The sequence below is a fragment of the Solanum lycopersicum genome, chromosome 5 (assembly GCF_036512215.1).
Source record: "Solanum lycopersicum chromosome 5, SLM_r2.1".
Classification (NCBI taxonomy): Eukaryota; Viridiplantae; Streptophyta; class Magnoliopsida; order Solanales; family Solanaceae; genus Solanum; species Solanum lycopersicum.
In genome coordinates, this window is record NC_090804.1 from 416,033 (window position 1) to 436,506 (window position 20,474).

At 34.0% G+C, this 20,474-nt stretch overlaps 4 protein-coding genes across 5 annotated transcripts; 3 read left to right on the top strand and 1 right to left on the bottom strand.

Moving 5' to 3' along the window:
* Nucleotides 1-805: 805 nt before the first annotated feature.
* On the top strand, nucleotides 806-4,210 carry LOC101246713 (polygalacturonase At1g48100-like). Its single transcript, XM_004238601.3, has 7 exons — nucleotides 806-1,262; nucleotides 1,873-2,004; nucleotides 2,256-2,483; nucleotides 2,562-2,606; nucleotides 2,692-2,899; nucleotides 3,318-3,508; nucleotides 3,589-4,210. The coding sequence occupies exons 1-7, from the start codon at nucleotides 933-935 to the stop codon at nucleotides 3,979-3,981; spliced, it is 1,527 nt and encodes a 508-aa protein (XP_004238649.1). The 5' UTR covers nucleotides 806-932; the 3' UTR covers nucleotides 3,982-4,210.
* A 2,076-nt stretch (nucleotides 4,211-6,286) lies between these two features.
* Nucleotides 6,287-10,256, top strand: LOC101247015 (1,4-dihydroxy-2-naphthoyl-CoA synthase, peroxisomal). Its single transcript, XM_004238602.5, has 9 exons — nucleotides 6,287-6,968; nucleotides 7,768-7,890; nucleotides 8,312-8,413; nucleotides 8,578-8,616; nucleotides 8,721-8,819; nucleotides 9,129-9,176; nucleotides 9,356-9,451; nucleotides 9,652-9,774; nucleotides 9,896-10,256. The coding sequence occupies exons 1-9, from the start codon at nucleotides 6,702-6,704 to the stop codon at nucleotides 10,010-10,012; spliced, it is 1,014 nt and encodes a 337-aa protein (XP_004238650.1). The 5' UTR covers nucleotides 6,287-6,701; the 3' UTR covers nucleotides 10,013-10,256.
* An 888-nt stretch (nucleotides 10,257-11,144) lies between these two features.
* On the top strand, nucleotides 11,145-14,463 carry LOC101247318 (ADP-ribosylation factor 2). The gene is made up of 7 exons (XM_004238604.5): nucleotides 11,145-11,257; nucleotides 12,025-12,194; nucleotides 13,015-13,085; nucleotides 13,244-13,363; nucleotides 13,921-14,039; nucleotides 14,118-14,199; nucleotides 14,272-14,463. Exons 2-7 carry the CDS (start codon nucleotides 12,047-12,049, stop codon nucleotides 14,275-14,277), a joined length of 546 nt encoding a protein of 181 aa, XP_004238652.1. The 5' UTR covers nucleotides 11,145-11,257; nucleotides 12,025-12,046; the 3' UTR covers nucleotides 14,278-14,463.
* A 699-nt stretch (nucleotides 14,464-15,162) lies between these two features.
* LOC101247819 (uncharacterized) lies at nucleotides 15,163-19,201 on the bottom strand. Of its 2 annotated transcripts, none has more exons than XM_004238605.5 (5): nucleotides 18,967-19,201; nucleotides 17,430-17,715; nucleotides 15,840-15,944; nucleotides 15,714-15,761; nucleotides 15,163-15,570 (listed from the first exon to the last, which is right to left on the bottom strand). In XM_004238605.5, exons 2-5 carry the CDS (start codon nucleotides 17,685-17,687, stop codon nucleotides 15,331-15,333), a joined length of 651 nt encoding a protein of 216 aa, XP_004238653.1. In that variant the 5' UTR covers nucleotides 17,688-17,715; nucleotides 18,967-19,201; the 3' UTR covers nucleotides 15,163-15,330. The 2 variants fall into 2 exon arrangements, with proteins under 2 accessions (XP_004238653.1, XP_010320564.1); XM_010322262.4 differs by having other exon boundaries at nucleotides 15,668-15,761; nucleotides 18,967-19,198.
* Between the last annotated feature and the right edge of the window lie 1,273 nt (nucleotides 19,202-20,474).

Genomic DNA, 20,474 nt, shown 5'->3' on the forward strand with positions numbered 1-20,474 from the left:
TTGGCTTTTATAATCAAAAAATTTAGCAAAAATAATAATAGCATATAATTCCTACTAACTACTAAATTTAATCCAACAATACTATTCCTATAATTATTTTCTAATAATTTGAAAAGACACACGCATAAAATAAAGCAGAAATTTCCTTGCTTAAACATGTAAACGAAAATAATTTCGCCAGCAAAAGAGGTATTTAGTAGCAATAGATTTTCTATTTATTGGTATAATAAAATTTAACAAGAATTGAGTAAATACCATTGAATTCACAATAGTTAAAATCTGTAGTGTCATTATAATAAACATCATTTTTTGTGGCAATATATATAAGCATTAACAAATGATACTTTAATTTTCACGGATATTAGTTAATTATCATTAAATTCGATTTCACTATAAGCTTTAGTAATATTTAAAAAAAATTTCACTAATAATTGCCTCTAAAAATATATATTTAGCGATAACTAGGTTATTATCATTAGTCAATTACCGTTAAAAATCATTTTTAATATTTTAATTACGTCATGCGTATAAAAACTTATTTTATTGCATAATTATGTAAAATTAAATTTCCCTTATTTGCATGACAGTTGAAACCAACCAACTGTTTTGTTTTTGTTTTTTTTTTTCAACTCATATGCCAAAGATGATGGATACTAAAGGGTAACAATTTTTTTTCAGCCAAACAAAAATCACATCAAGAAAAAGAAGTTTATTAATTAAAATAGGGGACCAAGAATAAATGACATAAATGCCTAACATATAGTATATAAAATATTATTAAAACAAATTTCTTTTTTTTTGGTTTATGCATGTACTATTTACATTTACATGTTCTTTCCTATATAAACCACCAGATACCTCCTCTGTTGTCCAAGTAAAAAAAAAAATAAAAATCCTCCATTGTTTCTCTCTTCCAAAAAAAAAATAAAATTATGGGAAGATTAAGCTTTCGGAGCGTTACGTTTATGTTCATGGTTACATTTCTGGTATGGTCATCGTTAAATGTTGAGTTTTGTAATGCAAGAAGAGGTAAACATTGGAGACAACATGGTACAACATCCTCTGTTTCTTTGTACAAGAAGAAGGGGAAGAATCATGGTAGTAATAACCACCATAAAAGTGGTGGCAAACCGAAGCCAAAATACGCGTCTCCACCACCAATTAGTCCGCCAACCAAAGGCTACGACAATGTACCTTCGACTAACCTATTTGATGTAACAAATTTTGGTGCTGTTGGAGATGGCAAGACCGATGATACTAAGGTAAACTCATGTTTTCAATGAATAATTTTTCACTATTCGTTATTAGAATGAGTAACTTTGTTGAACAAGTAGTGCAACGTTGAAATTCAGTGACAATACATGTAATTCACTCAGAAGTTTGTCAATTGACTCTGTACCACACTCTGAATTTCCAAAATGTCAGTTCATAGACATTAGTTGATGAAAAAAGTTGAAGAAATTCACATTGATAATTTCATGTTTACAGGACAAAAAGTTAGGTAAATGTGAGTTGTGACAATTTTATTGTTGTATTATTATTATTAATAAACTTGACTTTGGGAGTACAACAATATATATTTTTGAAATAAGGAGAACTTAATAATACATTAGATAAGACAGAATTGCAGGCAGAGTCATAGAGAGAAATGTGGTGGCTCCCACTTTTAACTTACAACTGAATATGTTTATGAAAATTTTGATAACATAAAAAAGGGCGAGACCAGTGCACCAAAGCTCCCGCTATGTGCAAGGTTCCGGGAAAGGCCTATTATACCTTGCATTCTGTTAGAGGCTGTTTTGATAGTAGCATACTGATCACCTAAAATGCATATTTCTATTCAACTAACCATGAAATCTTGAAATCTAACAGGCATTTCAAGCTGCATGGGCAGCTGCTTGTAAAGTGGAAGATTCAACGATGATCGTTCCATCGAAATATGTATTCCTTGTAGGACCAATTTCATTCTCAGGTCCATACTGTCAACACAACATTGTATTTCAGGTCAGTACTCGAAAATATTGATTGAATGTATGAGCCAATGTTACTTGGTGTACATTTTTACTCTGCCTTTGACATATATGTGTCTGAATGAGTTTGAACACTCTGTCATGAAGAATTACATGATTCCGAATCATAATACTGATACGAGTTTCATACACATCAGGAAGAATTCAAGAAACGAACCAGTCTTAAAGTTGCGGACTAGTCTTAAAGACTGTTTTGATGAATATGTTATATGTTCTGTTTTGCAGCTTGATGGAACAATAATTGCTCCAACAGATGCAAAATCTTGGGGTTCAGGTATTATGCAATGGCTTGAATTTACCAAATTGGTAGGAATTACAGTCAAAGGAAGCGGGGTGATTGATGGAAGAGGTTCTGTTTGGTGGCAAGATACACCGTATGATGATCCTCTAGACGATGAATTGAAACTGATCATCCCCTTAAACAAGACATTATTGAGACATCCTCTTACTCCTGTAATTACAAATCTCTCTATCAATTATGAATATCTAAATTCAATTTATTATCCTTTCTTATACTCTTTTGTTTGACAGATAAATAGCTCACTTAGTGGGAAAATGCCAAGCATTAAGCCAACAGTAAGCACAGTTTCAAACACTTGGTGTTTTTCAAGTTTGGGCATTATGTTGTTCACTATATACTAAACGAAACACTGAAATGCAGGCTCTACGATTCTATGGGAGTTTCAATGTTACTGTAACAGGCATCACAATTCAAAATAGCCAACAATGTCATCTCAAATTCGACAACTGCATAGGGGTATTAGTAAACAATTTCACTGTCTCATCTCCGGGAGATAGTCCTAATACAGATGGAATCCATTTACAGAACTCCAAGGACGCGTTAATTCGAAGTTCCAACATTGCTTGTGGTAATTACTATACTCAATGAATTCTTTTACAACAAACATAACTGATAACAGAGAGAACAATATGCCAAAATATTGTCCACATTGATAATAAGGACCACATTCTTCAATGTGTGACCACTAACACTTCGACACGTAGCAACAACCTATCTTTAATGTATAATTTTTGCACCACAAGCTTCAAGACCCTCCCTCCAAAAACTCATCTTGTCTATATAGTAAAAGAGTAAATTCAATGTAGAGATAGACTTTTTTCCCCACACATTTAATATTTCAGTCCTGTTACTCAAAATATGATAGTAACTTTATGATAGAATAAACAATTTGAACATCAAAAGAGCCAAGCACATATTATGTCCTTCAATTTAAAATGCTAGTATATGCAAAAAAAAACTCATCGACGTTTATTTAACTTGTATAGGAGATGACTGTGTCTCGATACAAACTGGATGCACCAATGTGTATGTCCACAACATAAATTGTGGACCAGGACATGGAATCAGCATTGGATCACTAGGGAAAGACAATACGAAGGCTTGTGTTTCAAATATTACTGTCAAAGATATTATTATGAAGAACACGATGAACGGTGTCAGGATTAAGACATGGCAGGTGTGGTTTTCTCATAACGACATTTTGAGTTCAAATGTATCTAACAACGAATATTAACATTTGATTATACTACTATGCAGGGCGGGTCAGGGTCAGTACAAGGAGTGTTTTTCTCAAACATTCAAATGAACGAAGTTCAGCTACCGATTGTAATTGATCAGTTCTATTGTGACAAGAGCAAATGCAAAAACCAGACAGCTGCAGTGGCTTTATCAGATATCAACTACGCAGGAATTAAAGGAACATATACAGTAAAACCGGTGCATCTAGCATGTAGTGACAGTATGCCTTGTCAAGACGTGACCATGATGAATATCCAACTAAAGCCAATACAGGAGCGTTACCACATGTATGATCCATTCTGTTGGCAGACGTTCGGGGAGTTATATACTCCTACTCAACCTCCAATTGAATGCTTACAAGTCGGAAAACCAACGAGCAACAAGATTCAAGCAGATCATGATCAATGCTAGTATAGTAAGATTATTATTATTATTATCTATAATTATATATTTTTGGTGTCTTCATTTGTGAGGCCGGCATACTTTTGCTGACCCCTATTACACCATATATAGAATGATTGCATATTCTTAATGCATAAGAGTATAGAATTTTGTTTTTTCTCTTTTAGTAAAATTACTGTATGTGGTATTGAGTGGATTTCTATAGTAAGGTATGAGAAGATACTTCCTTCTGGTAAAACTGTTAACTTGTTCTGCTACACTGACACCAACAGAATTACTAACCTACGAATAATGATTGAAAACACAAGGAGTTGCTACTCATGATATTGTATCGAAGACACATTGGTGGACACTCCGCTATGTTTTCAGAACTTTTAACATACCACCATAGACATTAACGGATAAGCTGCGTACTCTATGCAGAAACTAGAAGTGGTCATATTCACATACACATATATCTTCAACAAGATAACTGAAATCCATATGCATATGCCTTCCATTTAAAAGCCAGTGATTGATCCCTATAACTCGCTTTATGAATTCATAAACCAGCGGAGCTGCAAACAGACAAAATCTAGCAGTTAATTAAAACCCCAACTCCCTCAAGTTACATAAAACACACATACACACAGGTATCATGGATTGAAGTAGTAAAGTAACAAACTCAAACCATATAAGGTGCATCATCTTGCACATAATTATTGGAGCAGACTCCAAATAGCGTAAAATCATCACTTTCTTCGGGTAATTAAATATTGAATAACTACTTCCACTCTGTTTACATTTAAGTAGAACACATGAGATTGAAATTATGAAGTCTTAAGCAGCTGCAACATATGGAACTTTCTGTATGTCTAGTCTCTGCAAGACAGAACAAATCTTATAATCAGTATGAGTACCCTTTTGTCACTTGGAAAAGGTGATAGCTGACATTACTTTATTTTCATAAAACAAAAAAGATCCAAGGTTCCTATGTCAACGAATGAAACGGAATGGAACTTATTCTGTTTATAATGAGTGCTAAAATTGTGTAATCTGTGGACCACGCCAACATTTCCAAAAATCGACATCAGCAACTGACCACTTCGCATGGAATTATCGAATACAGTACTCTATTGGAAATGCATAAGGATATACGAAAACAGGAGAAAATCTAACAAAGACAACAAGTTGCTTTTGCAACAAAAAGCTAATTGTTTGAGTACATCTTAAAGCCATTAAAACTAGTACTTTGGCTTCATTCCTCTATTTTATCAGATGCATATAACATGAAGAAGAAATTACTGAGAAATGAAAGGATATAAAACATACTGTCTTTACGACTATAACTTCTCACGACAAAAAATCCGTAATTGAAATGATCAATAATATCCTTGATGCTACAAACTACATGTATTTATAGTAGAGTGGTGAAATAATCAATCAATAAACCATATCCCATTCTTTTTAGTTGGTTTTCACTTTTTACATGTGTGTTGCTGGAGTACTAAAGTAAACCAAAATATAAACTGTCCTCTGCAATTCTCCAGCAATGTTATCTTCCTCTTCAAACTGAGAAACCATAGTATATGCATCCACAATTCAAATATAACCGTTCTGCCATAAGCCTCGACTTCTTTACAGTATATCTTCAAAAGCTAGAAATTGCGGCATACTCAATGTCTGTGCATATTTTTAACTTCTCTTTTTTCTGGTTTAGAATTTACATGAACTATTTTAGGACTTAATCTAAGTAAAACTAACAAAAAAGAAGATAATGTCAAAAAATGTAGAGATGAACAACAAGTTTCCCAGTCTCCACACTTAAGACTAAGTAATTCTCACATTCAGTTCTATTTGAACTTGTTACTTTGTCAATTTTATCACTTGTATAACAAATGGCCTATTTTGTTCATGGACAAAAATTCTCAGGTCTTATTTTTTTAAGTATTGCTTCGTGTGAAACAACAGCATACACAGTGTAATTCCACAAGTTGGATCGGAGGAAGGTAGCGTGACTACAAGGTAGAGAGGTTGTTTCAAATAGACCTTCGGCTCAAGCAAAAATAATACAAACTAGTTTAAAAGAAGAAACAACGGAAGTGAAGAAGCTAAGATAAAAGGGCGTAGGGATGAAAAGAAACTTGCTGAGTCACCTAACTATGTTGGATGATTTGCTTGTTATTGTTTTTAACAATTATTTTAAAAATGTATTAGTTAACCATGAACAAATAATCAACTTCTATAATCATATTTTCTCAATAGAGTTAATCAATATTTTCCTGCATAATTCATGTGTAATCAACATATACTCGGTGTGTAATGTATAGACACTAATTTAGATTCTTTTATCGAAAAAGTATATCTTCAAGCTTGAGGTTTTAATTTTTTCCCAGGTTAAGCACTGTATTACCCTACCTTAAATTGCATAGTTACTGTAATGGGGTAGGGTAGGGCAGGCCAAAATATTAATAGGTGAAGGCTTGTGCCGCCCTATCCTGCCCCGCTCTATTGACATCCCTGTTATCAAACTCAGACAAATAAAGTAAATACACATATGATTTCTAGCATCTTTTTGGCTCCATAAGTCCCAATGTCAAAACCTCATAATATGGCATCCATCTTATCTCATCTTATCCAAATAAATCAAAAACACACACATCAAGATATCACATATTATTGTCACTCCATAACACAAACACAAAATTACTCTCTTTGAAAAATAACAACATTTTTTCAAATTACCAAGAATGATAGAGGAGGATCTTAACACTATGAGGAGAAGAGTGGCATCAGTTGCAAATCATTTATTGCCAATCCCTTTAGCTCAAAATGTTTTTTCTTCAATTGGCTTTTCCAATTGTAGCTCTTCTTCTATGAATGATAATTACCATAAAATTCATGGTGAAGTCCCAAATCATGAACCTGTTTGGAGACTTATTCCTTCTGATGATGAATCTGGCAAGGACTTCACTGATATCATATATGAGAAAGCTGTTGGTGAACCCATTGCTAAGGTTTTCTTCTTACAATTCTTTACCCTCTTATGTGGAATTCTTCAAAAAAAATTCCAACTTAGTAGTACCTCTGTTCTAATTCATGTGCTTCATTGTTCCAATTTTTGTGGCCTTGTTTGAATTTGAAGAGACTTTGAGAAAGGAAGAAAGACTTTTGGAAACTTGTTGACTTAACACTTCATAATAATTGAGTGGCTATTTAAGTTTCTCATTAGTGGTAAAAGAGGAAGTTTAAGCTAAATTGTTTTTAAATTTAGAAAGTTGTCATTCTTTTTTGAACAAACTAAAACGTAAATGTTGTTGGAACAAAGGGAGTATTACTTTTAGATGCCTGGCCGTTACTCAAAGCTTGAGTTTAGTCTAGTGAAAAAACCATGTCTTGAGCTCCATGGAGTTTATGTGATGAATCACAATTTGCCTATAACAAAGACTTCAAGGATGAATGTTTGCATTTATAACATGATAATGGATAACAAATTGCTAAATGGTAGATGATACTGTATTTCTCTGCTATATGTAAAGCATATTGCATTAGATCGATGACCCTTTAAAAAAAATTCCAATGACTTGCAATGCCAGTGACTGTAGAAGGAAAAATCAAATATGATTAAAGCACACGCGTTTCTCAATGATTATCAGCAACCTTAGGTTCTTGCTTAGCAGCTACTAGTAACACGGTTTGAAGCTTCTTTCTTGCTGTTAGTACTTACAGGTGACCTGAATTAATAATGTCAGGAACTCAGAAGCTGGAAATCTGGAGCTTTAGTTTTAAGTCATATTGTTTTCTTTCCTCTTGCAGATAACCATCAATAGACCGGATAGAAGAAATGCTTTCCGACCTCACACCATCAAGGAGCTTATCCGCGCATTTAATGATGCCAGGGATGATGGTTCAGTGGGAGTCATCATCCTCACAGGGAAGGTAAGTTCCCAACAGAAATATCAGATCATGTACAAAGTAGAGAAGTTATGGAATTCAATGTAGGTGTTGTGAACATTAGGCCATGTTATAAGTTTCTCTTACTAGCAAATATTCACTTAAAGCACCATGTCTTAATACTTGATGAAGGAATTGAATGACTGAATTTTAATGCACGCCTTTCCTTTTGTACTAACACCGAACCAGCTTGTTATTGAGCTCGTATTGGTCCTGTTCCATTGAAGAGTATCTCTAAGAAAAATGAGATGTCGTAGGAGTATAAATGTAGTTGGAATTTGTTGTAGATTAGAACTGAGCTCTTGTGGAGATGGTTTCTAGATATCTTTGTATAGTGAGTTAACTTCAGTAGATTGTATCATTTGGCTGTATTGCATGCATTGTTCTCAAGTATGACTTGATGCAGGGTACAAAGGCGTTTTGTAGTGGTGGTGATCAGGCATTGAGAAGTAAGGATGGTTATGCTGATTTTGAAAGTTTTGGTCGCCTTAATGTTTTAGATTTACAGGTACGTAGAGTAATCTGTCATGTTCTTTGAAGTCGTTTCAGACGACTTTTTGCCTTAAGATAGGTAGTTCCTTCAAACTGATATAACATTTTGATGTGTCTAGTTCTTAGCTATAGTTTGGTGTACTCATTAACTTTACCTTGTTCTTCTTCTTTTATACATAGGTGCAAATTCGTCGTCTACCAAAACCAGTAATTGCAATGGTAAGACTCTTTTCTTCCTTTTGTTAAGTGCTTTAAGTAGGCATCCCAGTATATCACGTAATTCAATTATCTGAAATATCTCTTTTCCTTTTGTTGCAACTAAGGTTGCAGGTTACGCTGTTGGTGGAGGACACATTTTACATATGGTTTGCGATCTAACGATTGCAGCAGACAATGCTATATTTGGTCAGACTGGCCCAAAGGTGCTTTCATCAGTGACATCTTTTTACACGTGTACTCAAAAACAACGTTTTTATTAGTATATTAGTAAATGAGCATATATTTCAAGTACCTGTAGAGCATGTCTTTAGGTACTGTTACGGAATAAAGTGATGTTCTATGTTGATCGAATATCTCATCTTATTTACATAGTCTATTATTGTTCTTATTCTATAGCCTTCTTGACTATACAATTATTCTTGTTCCTTTGTGTCTGGACAAAGAATCTGAGTAAAAGTTAAATTTGATGCCATACAAGGATTCATGAAATCTGATTCTTTTGCAAATTGCAGGTAGGAAGTTTCGATGCTGGTTATGGAAGTTCAATTATGTCCCGTCTGGTGAGTGTCTTGTCTTGTTTCTTTTCGTTAAAATAGAAACTCATTTGTGGTTCTCTTTTCATGTTTAATTGAACTTGTTGATCAAATATTGGTGTAAAAACAAGCAATGTACATCTGATTTATAATTAAGTACTATAAATCTCCGAATATATTGGTTCAATCTTCTGCTGACTGAACAGGTTGGACCAAAGAAAGCTCGTGAAATGTGGTTTTTAACAAGGTTCTACACAGCTTCTGAAGCAGAGAAAATGGGACTTGTGAATACTGTTGTTCCAGTGAGTATATCGACTCACTCTACTTCCCTATAAGAGCTAATGTTCGTGTAACAACCAAATAGAATCAAGAAAAAAATTAGCATTCCAATTTCATATACTTTCTGGTTTACAAGAATGCTCATTAGTTAACCTTAGGAAACGGTTTTAATCCCTCAGCTATATGAAATGTTTCTAATGTAATGTGTTGTTTCATCTTTTAGGTAGATAAGTTGGAAGCAGAAACAATAAAGTGGTGCAGAGAGATCTTAAGAAATAGTCCTACAGCGATACGAGTGCTAAAATCAGCTCTGAATGCAGTTGATGATGGACATGCTGGACTTCAGGTACATTTCAGTTTCCCATTATACTCCAAAATGTTCTCATATTAGAGGACCTGAACTCCATCACGAGTTTGAGCAAATTAGTTATGATACAAACATTTCTCTTTCTTTAAAATTATGTCAGGGCCTTGGAGGAGATGCCACTCTTCTATTTTATGGAACTGAAGAAGGCAATGAAGGCAAAAATGCATACAACGAACGTAGACGACCAGATTTCTCTAAGTTTCCCAGGCTACCTTGAGTGTCGTTGTTGTTGGTTGTGCATTCATTTATATCAAAATAATAAAATTTTGTCCATAAATTCATATAGTCAACTTCAACTTGCTCGGGATTAAAGGGTATGTGTTGTAACTGTAATAATGTTGTTGTTATTTGACTTTTCTTTTTGGTCCAACTGTAATTCAACATGAAGAGTTGAAAAGTTTAGTACTTCTCCATAGAAGCTTCGGATTTGAGAATAAAAGTTGTACCACTTGTCAATGTGACTGCCTGAATCTTATAGTATACCGGAAAACTCTCAAAAATCATATTCATCTCATCACAACTCTCGCCAATTTATTTTTCCTTTCTTAAGGTGAGGTGCTTCTTTATTTTATTATGTTTTATTTTAACATATAAAAAATTACGAATGATGTCGATTGATTCAAAACCTTTGTAGCAAAGGAAGTTGAATAAGGCTTCACTGACATTTTCCTTTCCTAGTTTCCATTTGCTTAGTAACATTGGTTTCTTTGTTTAAACACTATTATATACTAATTATTATTTTTAGTTTTTTATTCGGTGTCAATGTCCAAATTAGAGCTTAATTAAATTTAAATTAACGCCAGAAAATTTCACACTAGGTAAAACAATCCTTAATAAAGACGACTCCATAAGGGAACTCGAATCCAGAACCTCTTAGTTAAGGGTGAAAGAGTACTCACATCACGATAACCCTTATTGATATATACTTATAATTATTTTAATCATTAGCTGAAAAAGAAATTCACCTTCAATTTAGTAAATTACAAAGTAAACGAACTACACAAAAAAGTAATAGTCTACATATCTCATTAACATTTCTATAATCAAAGAGTTTAGATTGTCATAAGTAATATTTACATATCAAAGTCATTTTAAAATTAGTTACATATTAAATATACATATATAATTTTAGTAAAGAAAATTAACACTAAACATAAAATCGTAATTAATAAAATTAATAATACCCCTAATTTACCAGAAATTAAAGAAATATACGTGGCAGCATCTGATTGCATTGGCCAACGTATATGAAACAGAACCGACGGTGGAAAAGGAAAACGCACCCACCATTGGAATCGAGTGGCATTCTCGTAATTTAATGAACCCCGTAATGCCATTTTGGTAACATTAAAAAGATCTCATTTCCTTTATTTATTGCATCAATTTTACGCTCTTTACATATTTCAGCGTTAATCTCAGGTTTCTCTCTCAATAGATCCCTCATTCTAAAAGCTCTTTTCAGGTATATCTTTATATTTTCGTTCATTTTTCTCTTCAATTTCATGCATCTATAGTAACATTTTCGAGAATTTTCTCTATTGAAATAGTTTTTTGTATGGATTTGAGGTTGATTTTAGGCTAGGATGTGTTTTGTGCTTGATTAATGTTGAAATTCAGCTTCTGTGGAGGATTTTTAGCTGCATTTACGGTGCGCGGCTGGTATCTGTGTGATTTGTGGTTTTCCTTATTAGATTTATGGATTTGTAGCGGCTGATGCGTTTTTTTGTGTGTAAATTTGTGTTTTTATGCTATGATCTGAAGAATGAGTTGTTGTACTGCTTCCGTATATAGAGAATTGTTTTGTGTGGATTTGAGAATGTCTCCAGTTGATTTTATGCCAGAATTTATTCAATGTCATGTTGAAATTCAATTTTGTGGAGATGTTTTGCTACATTTGATTTGAGGTTATGTATCTCAGATTAAGCGGTTGGTAGCTGCAGATGTGTTCCTTCTTTCCTTTTTGGTGTTCTCTTTGTGTTTCTTTAGCTGAGAGACATTGTACTGCTTCGATCTCTGTGAAAATTGTAATGTATAGTGGTTTGTATCATGAAAATTTTGAATTTTAGCTTTAAAAAGTTGATTTAGCTAGTCAATGTGATCGTTTTGCTTTGTCATTCAGATCCATGTTAGAATAGCTGCAACTTGGTATGAATCAGCATATGGATCTGAATTTTGAAGGCAATTATGGATTTCAGCTGTATGATTTAATCGTGTAATTTTGTGGTGTAGGGATCATCATCAAGGAAGCGTGATGGGGCTCACATTCACCAAGCTCTTCAGTCGGCTTTTCGCCAAGAAGGAAATGCGCATTCTAATGGTTGGTCTTGATGCAGCTGGTAAGACCACCATATTGTACAAGTTGAAGCTGGGAGAGATCGTGACTACTATTCCTACCATTGGTATGTAGATTGTTGCATACAGCAGCAAAGTTCTTGCCATAATGATCTCTGCATTTACAATTTGGTTGTAAGGCATGAAACATGCCTTTTGCCTGTTCCCTCCCAATATGCACTGATTAGGCATAGCATTTATACTTTATTATTTTGACTTGGTCTCTGGTTGTGTTTGTTTGGTATGTTGCATGATATGTATTAGTGCCAGACCTTTATGGTGAGGGTTGACTTATGTTGTACAGTTTCTTTTTTTTATTGGTAAACCACATCTACCCACCCTCGATCCCTCTCCCTAGGGTCCCCACTTTCTTGTGATGACTTGAACCCCCAACTGCCGCTGGAGGTGGAGCAAGCTTTTCACTTGAACTGCCCTGTCCTTGCGCTATGTGCATTTCATCACTCAAAAGATTACCTACTTGTTATTTTGATAAATAAAGAATGTGAATGGTGGTAGGCAGTATTATAAATCCTTCTTCCTGGTGTCGGTTGCTGCAAATGCTTATTTGGTTATATCCTGTCCCTCCTACTGTCTGTCTCTCCCTGCTTTGGTTCTTTACTGTGAGTAAGCTTAGCAAAGTGGTGGTCTTAAACTTCTCAAGGTTTATCTGTGACTGTTTGTCATGCAAATTATAATGTTCTGTATGATAATTTATATGATACTTATTATTAGCTAATGGCATTTGCTATATCACTGTATTTTCTTGGTGACTATTGAAAAGCTAATTTGTTCCAAGAGAGTCTTGTCAGCTTTTGGAAAATGTTCACTGATATGCGAATAATACCTTACTGCTTCAGTGAGCTATTATTAATAATCGACAATTTTCAGGTTTCAATGTGGAGACTGTTGAGTACAAGAACATCAGCTTCACTGTTTGGGATGTCGGAGGTCAGGACAAGGTATAACCTTTTTCCCCCTAAGGCTGTATGTTCTGCATTGGTCTGGCCCTTGTGTATATATACTACATTTGCCGAAAATAAGGCTGACCACTCCGCATGGAATGAAGCTTTTGAACAATTATCTGGTAGTTCTAACTTCATTTATTCACTTTTGGCAGATCCGTCCATTGTGGAGGCACTACTTCCAGAACACTCAGGGTCTCATTTTTGTGGTTGATAGCAATGATAGAGACCGTGTTGTAGAAGCAAGAGATGAATTGCATAGGATGTTGAACGAGGTAATGATCCTTCTCCACACTTTATGCAGGGCTACTATTGTGTCCAGAGGTAGCATCTTAAACATTTGAGCTGTATAGCTTTGAATGTATGTGCTTATTTTGGGTTCAAGTAGAGATGCTCGATTGTAGATGACAAAATTTTCCTGAAACATCATTTTTTTGTTCAACAAATAATGGACTAATATAAGTTGAACTGATTTATCAACTTGTTTCCTTCTAGTATTTCAGTTTCAGCATTAATAAGTTGGTAATATATCTAGAGCCTAGAGGTCATTCTGAATAGTTGAATTTTTTCACTGTACTTGCATCACTACATTGCATGTTGTATAAGAACACAGCAAAGTAGGCCAGGGGCAGTAGGGAAGGTAGCAATCTATGAGAAAACCACCTACTTTGCTACTTACAGATCATACCTGCCATTATTCTCTATGTTGTGATTTTGTAGCCACATCCATTTATCATTATTTATTAGATGGCAAGTGCAAGATAAACTTAGGGATCTTTCAATTAAACTTTCTGGAGTGACCTGTGGACTTATTTATTTTTGTGTGGCCCAGGATGAACTTCGGGATGCTGTGCTTCTAGTATTTGCTAACAAACAAGATCTTCCTAACGCAATGAATGCTGCTGAAATAACTGATAAGCTTGGACTGCACTCCCTCAGGCAGCGTCACTGGTAGGCACTTTGCTAGTGCTTGTGAGAATGATTTGCTTACTTTTGAGGAGTTTCTAAGTTGGTTTTTTTCTGTATCAGGTACATCCAGAGCACTTGTGCAACTTCTGGCGAGGGGCTTTATGAGGGACTTGATTGGCTTTCTAACAACATTGCTAACAAGGTAATATAACAAAGCTGTGTTGTTGGAATATGTGCTGTCGTTGCCTCTAATTTTCTCAACCTCTTTTTACAGGCTTAAAGTGATGCAGATTTGTTATTGTGGGTTGATCCTGGATGCAGGCGGAGTTTTATCTAGTTTTTTTTACTTCTCATGTCAGTGTGGTTATGAATATCATGTTGAAAGCATTTTGTGTTTCCTTAGGGCTTTTTGTAATGGCTGTGTAATACAATGGTCGAATATATGTAATTGCTGTTTGATTAGGTATATCATCATTATCATATATTATTATTATTATAAATGGGAAGATCTTTAACTTCAAAGTTTGATTATAAATCCTTCAGTAAAATTAAATATTTTTAAAAACTAATTAATAAAATGTTAAAATAAATAATCATATGGAATTCTAAAATGGAGTTTAGCAGATGAAGTGTTATTATTTAAAAAAAATGAATTAATAAAATATTAAATAATAATTATATTTTAATAAAAGTCATACATCACTTTATTGCAGGAATTAATTTCAGAATTAAAATTTGACTTTAAACGGTCATTTCTCAATGCTATTTATGAACCAAATGGAAACTCACAATAGTAAATCAAATTATGAAAATTGCATAATTCAACATAGAAAGAAATGCTTAAAATTGGTAATCAAGAAGAAAAAACAGCAAAAAAAAAAAAAGAAAAAAAACAATTTTATATTAATAAGTTATATCTAACAATAACAAGATTTTCTTTTCGGAGTATGAGGACTGTCTTATGTTTAGAATTCAAAAAAATGCTTCATCACCATTTGAAATCACTAATTTTAGGGGAAGCTTCATATAAGTTTAGAATTTTTTTTGAGAATGACAGGAAATTTAAGCTTAAAACCCGCATTATTTTAGATTATTTCAACCTGCCCCATTGCCATTCCAAGCAAAAAGTATAATCAAGTAAAATATATATATGAATTAGAATCAATTTTGCTTAAAAGCCACTTCAATTATAAATCAACGGAGTTTCAAGGAAACGTGAACAAGATGTTCATTGGACATGGGGAATCTATTTACAAGTAAATGAGAATTACATAATTAAACAACATAAAGTTTTGAAACTAAGAATTCCATTTGGAGCCAACTGTACTGATATTCAACAAGTTGATGCAATAGCCTCCAGCAGAGCAGCAACAAATTCCATTTGTTTCTCTTGATGAACTCTATGGAAGGTAGGAACATGGACAAACAGACACTTGTGACCTTTTTCCTCTGCAAATCGGAGAGAATGATAGTACACATAATTGCACACAAAACGACCTGCATCGTCCGACAACGTCACATCAAACCCTTTCTTCTTTAACAACTCCAGGATTGACTCGGTAGGGCAACATGTCTTCAACAACCAAGAAAAAAATAGATTACGACACAAGGAAAACGGAGACAAAGAACTTAACTGATTAGTAAACAAAAGATTAAAAAAAGCACTCTACTTCTTCATCTAGTATACATGAGCAGATTCAGTATCATAGAAGAGACCTTTCTTATTTGATTTATTCCTCCATCTTCTGGAACAATAGGCACTCGCTGTGGATAATCAATAAGAATATTAGCACAACAAAATATCAGGTTAGCTCATCTCGGTGAACAGATGAAACACCTTACCTGAGGTTGCCAACCAAGCTCATCTGCACAACGAAATGTGGCTTCATTAACTGCCAGCCTCTCAATTGCAAACTTTGTTGCTCCACTGTTTACCCCAAGGTGAAGCTGAACAGATAACACAGGACTTCTATATCAGCAGCACATTTTATTTTTCTTCAAGCATTCCAAGTGTGTGTGTGTGTGTGAGAGAGTGAAGGAGAACAGGAGCACCCACAGAATGCAAGGCTGCCAAACAAGACTTAAGTAGGATAAACTGTGTTCTACATCTATAATCATCGACCTCAAAACCTTTCAATATTTATCTATGTAAGTAGCTATATCGCTAGAATTTCCAAAGAGAAATCTATTCAAGTGTCTTCACAAACACTGACGCATAGAGTATCTCCTCCTGTTGTTTGCATACGAAAGACCTGATATGTACTGCCATACTTCTTTGGATTTAAGTTGGCATGCTAAAATTCCAGGTAATGGCTATTTATCCTGACAGCCCACATAGATTGGCAGCTAACTAACTATTGAGAAAAATGCAATTAGATACAAACACAAGGGGCAACATTGGTCATGTTTTAGCCTTTTCTTTTCTTCAGTCATGCACTCCCAATCCAAATACTCAATTGCTAGTCTCGTGGCCACAAATTGGCATCAGTTTTGTATGTTTTACTATTTTGTATGAGATGGTTATAGTCCTAACTAGTTACCCTTTGGGAATCCCAAACTGGGAGACTAAAAGTTCAACAAAAATGGTATAACTTGGAAAAATTTTTTGCTAATAATATTGGGTTTTAGTATCGCCTATAAATTTGGTCTTTCACAAGGATAGATAGCTCATCTTTCATTTATCCAATCTACAACCTCCAAACTTGATAGCCACAAGTTAGGACATAGTTTGAACAGTCTGATGCATGTGTTTTTGTAGTCAAGTTCATCCATAAGGGTCAACAAAAGAAAATGGACACTCCTCCAATCAACTTCCCCTAAGAAATGGTTTTGCAGCTAATTACCAACTCATATCAGTCTCTCAGAAAAATTAATGCGGATGATTATTGAGTTCATTATGTCTTTTCCCCCTGTAGGCATGTACCCTATCATAGTACTCTATTCATTTTATATTGGCATATGTGGAGTTTGATATTAGACTAGCTGAAGAATGCTCTGGGCTGCAACCAGGACGGGACAAAAAGCTCTCAATCTGGCACTATAGGAGTATGATCTTTATAACCATGGTGTCCAGTCCAGCTTGCGCACACCTCGACTAATTCCACGGAATACCTGCTACCTCCCACCAGCAATAGGTACCAGGTAACACATGGGAAGAAATCAGTTGGTGTGTTTCTGTCTCTGTTGGACTATAGGAGTATGATCATTAGCTCACTACAATACATTTACCCATCAAAGTATCAAAAAATCAGAGGAAGTAAATAAAAAAGAAACAATCAGAAAAAGAAGAACCACACATCTAGCTATTCATGTAACATAAATGTGCATAATTCGCATATTATTCCGGCAATTTGCTGCACAAGACAGTTTAAAGAGCAAACATGAATCCACACAAATTAGTTAAAGGAGAATATTTGTCTTAGCAGAACTAACCCATATGACTTGTCCATTATTTGAACTGTTACTAGCAGAGGACGCCTCTATAACCTTCAACAATGTTGGAAGTCCACCCTCTCCAGCTGTTTCAAGAACAGTACAGCTACCCAAGGTCACACCAGCAGGTAATCCTTTCTTTTCAACATAATATTTCAAGTTGCTAACTGCCGTCTCCGTAGGATTCTGAGCTACACCGTGAAATTTCTTGAACCCCGTGACATGAATGGTCACAGATTTTGGCCCCTCCGATCCCATTTCCTCGTGCAAAATACGAATAGGAATCCTAATAATTGATAGCTTCCACAATTAGTTACCAGCTCATGCCACTTACAACACCGTCTTTAATATTCATCACACATTTTTGAAATGGTAATCTTGATTAAACATTCAAAGTATTCAAAAGATAACAATTGACATTTCAGCATACATGACAAGTACATTAGTAAAAACTGGGCAAAGCAATTACTGAGGAGTTGTGCCAGGTATATTACCTCTTGGATTTTGATAAACAATCAAAATGAGCAAGGCAACATCGCAACATTTCAATTCAACAAACCAAGCAAAAGTTAAAAAAAATTCTTAGTGCTTAAACAAACAATTGACAAAAAGGTAAAAAGACAAAACCATGATAGCTACATGATTAAACTTGTATTCACCTTTTTATTCGTAACCCCCCCTTGATTTACCGAGGACCATCTTTTGCTACCAAGACCAACCCATCTTTCAGTTCCAATGGAAATCAAAAACTAAACCTTGGAGATATACTTTCAATGCGGAGCATAAATTTACTAAAATTCAAGATATGAACCCATAACTTTAAAAATATAATAGGTCCAATGCCCTTTGAGCTTGAATCCATAAAATTTAAATCTTGACTCCACCTCTGATCTAAAGCTTGCTTATCTAGACAAGGTGATTCATTACACATTCACAATTCAATAAAAAACCAGGAGTAACGTACAAGTCTAAAGGCAAAGTCAACCCCTAAACAAAATACCCATCAATCCATACTTTGGAAGCAGATTAAGAAGTGAATATTCATAATCTACATGAACTTTCACCTTGTTCGTGAAAATTCGATTATCCACCTTCTTCCATTTCCCCTTCCCTATCCTCAATTTTATAACTACACAGAATCTTCAAAAAGAAAGGTTCAAAACATAAAAACAAAAAGACCACCACCGACTAGAAAATTTTGCAATTCAAGTAAAATCACGAGCATAGAGGCAAAGATAACTGCTAAAATCAAACACCATCAGATGATAATCCTATTGAACAAAGATCAAAACTTTAAACAAAGAATCCACTTCATAACAACACATAAAGGTTCATAATTTCCAACGTTGCACTCGTATACAATAAAAACAAAAAGAACTATCCGAATTGAAAAATAAAGATCATAGAGATATAAAAGGCAAAAGCAACTACTGAAGAAAATATGATAACACAAAAGATCACAACTTTTAAAAAAGAATCAACTTCATAACAAAACCCAAAGGTCCAGAATTTCCAAAACTAGAGAGATGAGATTTACCTAAATGAAGTTCTTTGATCCTTGGGATTATGAAAATGGAAGAGAAAGGCCAGAGAGAACAAAGTTGGCGTCAGCTGTATATATATACAGAAGAATTTAGCTACTACTCATTTGTTTTTTTTACTTTTCTCTCTCACAGCTCTTCGTAGGGAGTGTCCAGTGGGGACACGATGTTGGACGGTGATTCATTGGACTCATATGCCATCTTTTTTTTCCTCTTTTCCCACTACTCGATGAGCAGCATCGACTTAATATTTCTTTATATGAATTTAATTCAAAGACTTTAACTTATTTTTACTGTACTCATAATTTAAATTTAAAATTTTTAATTAATGATGATACATTTTATCACTCGATCACGATTCATAATGGCGTCTCTTCCTTCCTCTTTTCTTTATCCAAGATTCCTTTTTTCTTCTTTCCTTTTAAGAATGATCACCTATTTGATTTTGTGTTCCATTTTGTGTAGCTACAAAAACATCATTATGATATTAATGATTGTTTTTATTTAAAATACAAGAAGTAATTTCTTTTATCATAAAATAATTTAAGACGATATAATTTAAATAAGATGAAAAATTAGTCATTTTTCTTTCGAGTTGAAGTAAGGATCAGTGAAGAGACCTCTATTTTATTAGAAGAATCACCTTAATATATGTAAAATAATCAAATGTGTATTAAAAGTATTAGTAATGTTATCACAAAGTATTGTGGTAAAGTGGATGGTTTTCTCTTGAGATCTTTTTTTTAGGAGGCCAATTAGAAATTAGGTGATTTTATACGTTTTTTCTTGTTATCCCAGGAATATTATGGGCTTTAGAAAGATTTATTTGACTAATAATAAAAGTATCTTTTTTAGTTATTTGATTAACAATAATACAACATTTTTAATTAACAATAATATCTAGAGTTCGTCTGGTAATTAATTTGGACTGCTCCAAAAGGGTTAATATGTAAGTAATCTACTGTTCTTATTTATTTGAGGGTTTGATTGCCTATAAAAAAGGTAATTACGTGACTAAATAAACATACACTACTAAATTATCGTAACTATTGTTTTAAACAATTATTGTTCACCATTAATTTCATCTGAAATGTTAGGGGTCTATTTTGAATATGTGTATCCCATATAGATCGTCATATCTTTCGTTTTACTCCATTATATATACAGTAGTATTTTCTTATTGTGATACATTTTCTAATCCCCGTGACAGCTGCTAATCATCATGAGTTCTGTTTTATTGCTTATACAATTCTTTATTATATTTAGTTTCTTATCATTATTTTATAGATATGGATTCCATGAACCGGCAACAAAGGCAAGCTCATGATTAATTTAATTTAAGCAGAGATCATTGAAATAGTTAATTAATAAACAAGCAAAGAACGTGTTGAGATGCATTGGATAAATGCAAAAACAATGCACATGCATTTCTGTTAGATTAGAAATATTAATAATAAATGACTGCAAAAGTTACACAATGTTATTAGAAGACTACAAAAAAAAA

Coding starts and splice junctions, on each gene's coding strand:
- LOC101246713 (XM_004238601.3), top strand. CDS start 933: ATGGGAAGATTAAGCTTTCGGAGCGTTACGTTTATGTTCATGGTTACA. Junction 2,484..2,561: donor TGAGACATCCTCTTACTCCT/GTAATTACAAAT, acceptor TTTGTTTGACAG/ATAAATAGCTCACTTAGTGG. Junction 2,607..2,691: donor TGCCAAGCATTAAGCCAACA/GTAAGCACAGTT, acceptor ACTGAAATGCAG/GCTCTACGATTCTATGGGAG.
- LOC101247015 (XM_004238602.5), top strand. CDS start 6,702: ATGATAGAGGAGGATCTTAACACTATGAGGAGAAGAGTGGCATCAGTT. Junction 8,820..9,128: donor TTGGTCAGACTGGCCCAAAG/GTGCTTTCATCA, acceptor TGCAAATTGCAG/GTAGGAAGTTTCGATGCTGG. Junction 9,775..9,895: donor ATGGACATGCTGGACTTCAG/GTACATTTCAGT, acceptor AAATTATGTCAG/GGCCTTGGAGGAGATGCCAC.
- LOC101247318 (XM_004238604.5), top strand. CDS start 12,047: ATGGGGCTCACATTCACCAAGCTCTTCAGTCGGCTTTTCGCCAAGAAG. Junction 13,086..13,243: donor ATGTCGGAGGTCAGGACAAG/GTATAACCTTTT, acceptor CACTTTTGGCAG/ATCCGTCCATTGTGGAGGCA. Junction 14,040..14,117: donor TCCCTCAGGCAGCGTCACTG/GTAGGCACTTTG, acceptor TTTCTGTATCAG/GTACATCCAGAGCACTTGTG.
- LOC101247819 (XM_004238605.5), bottom strand. CDS start 17,687: ATGGGATCGGAGGGGCCAAAATCTGTGACCATTCATGTCACGGGGTTC. Junction 15,945..17,429: donor ATAATGGACAAGTCATATGG/GTTAGTTCTGCT, acceptor TTATCTGTTCAG/CTTCACCTTGGGGTAAACAG. Junction 15,762..15,839: donor AGCTTGGTTGGCAACCTCAG/GTAAGGTGTTTC, acceptor GATTATCCACAG/CGAGTGCCTATTGTTCCAGA.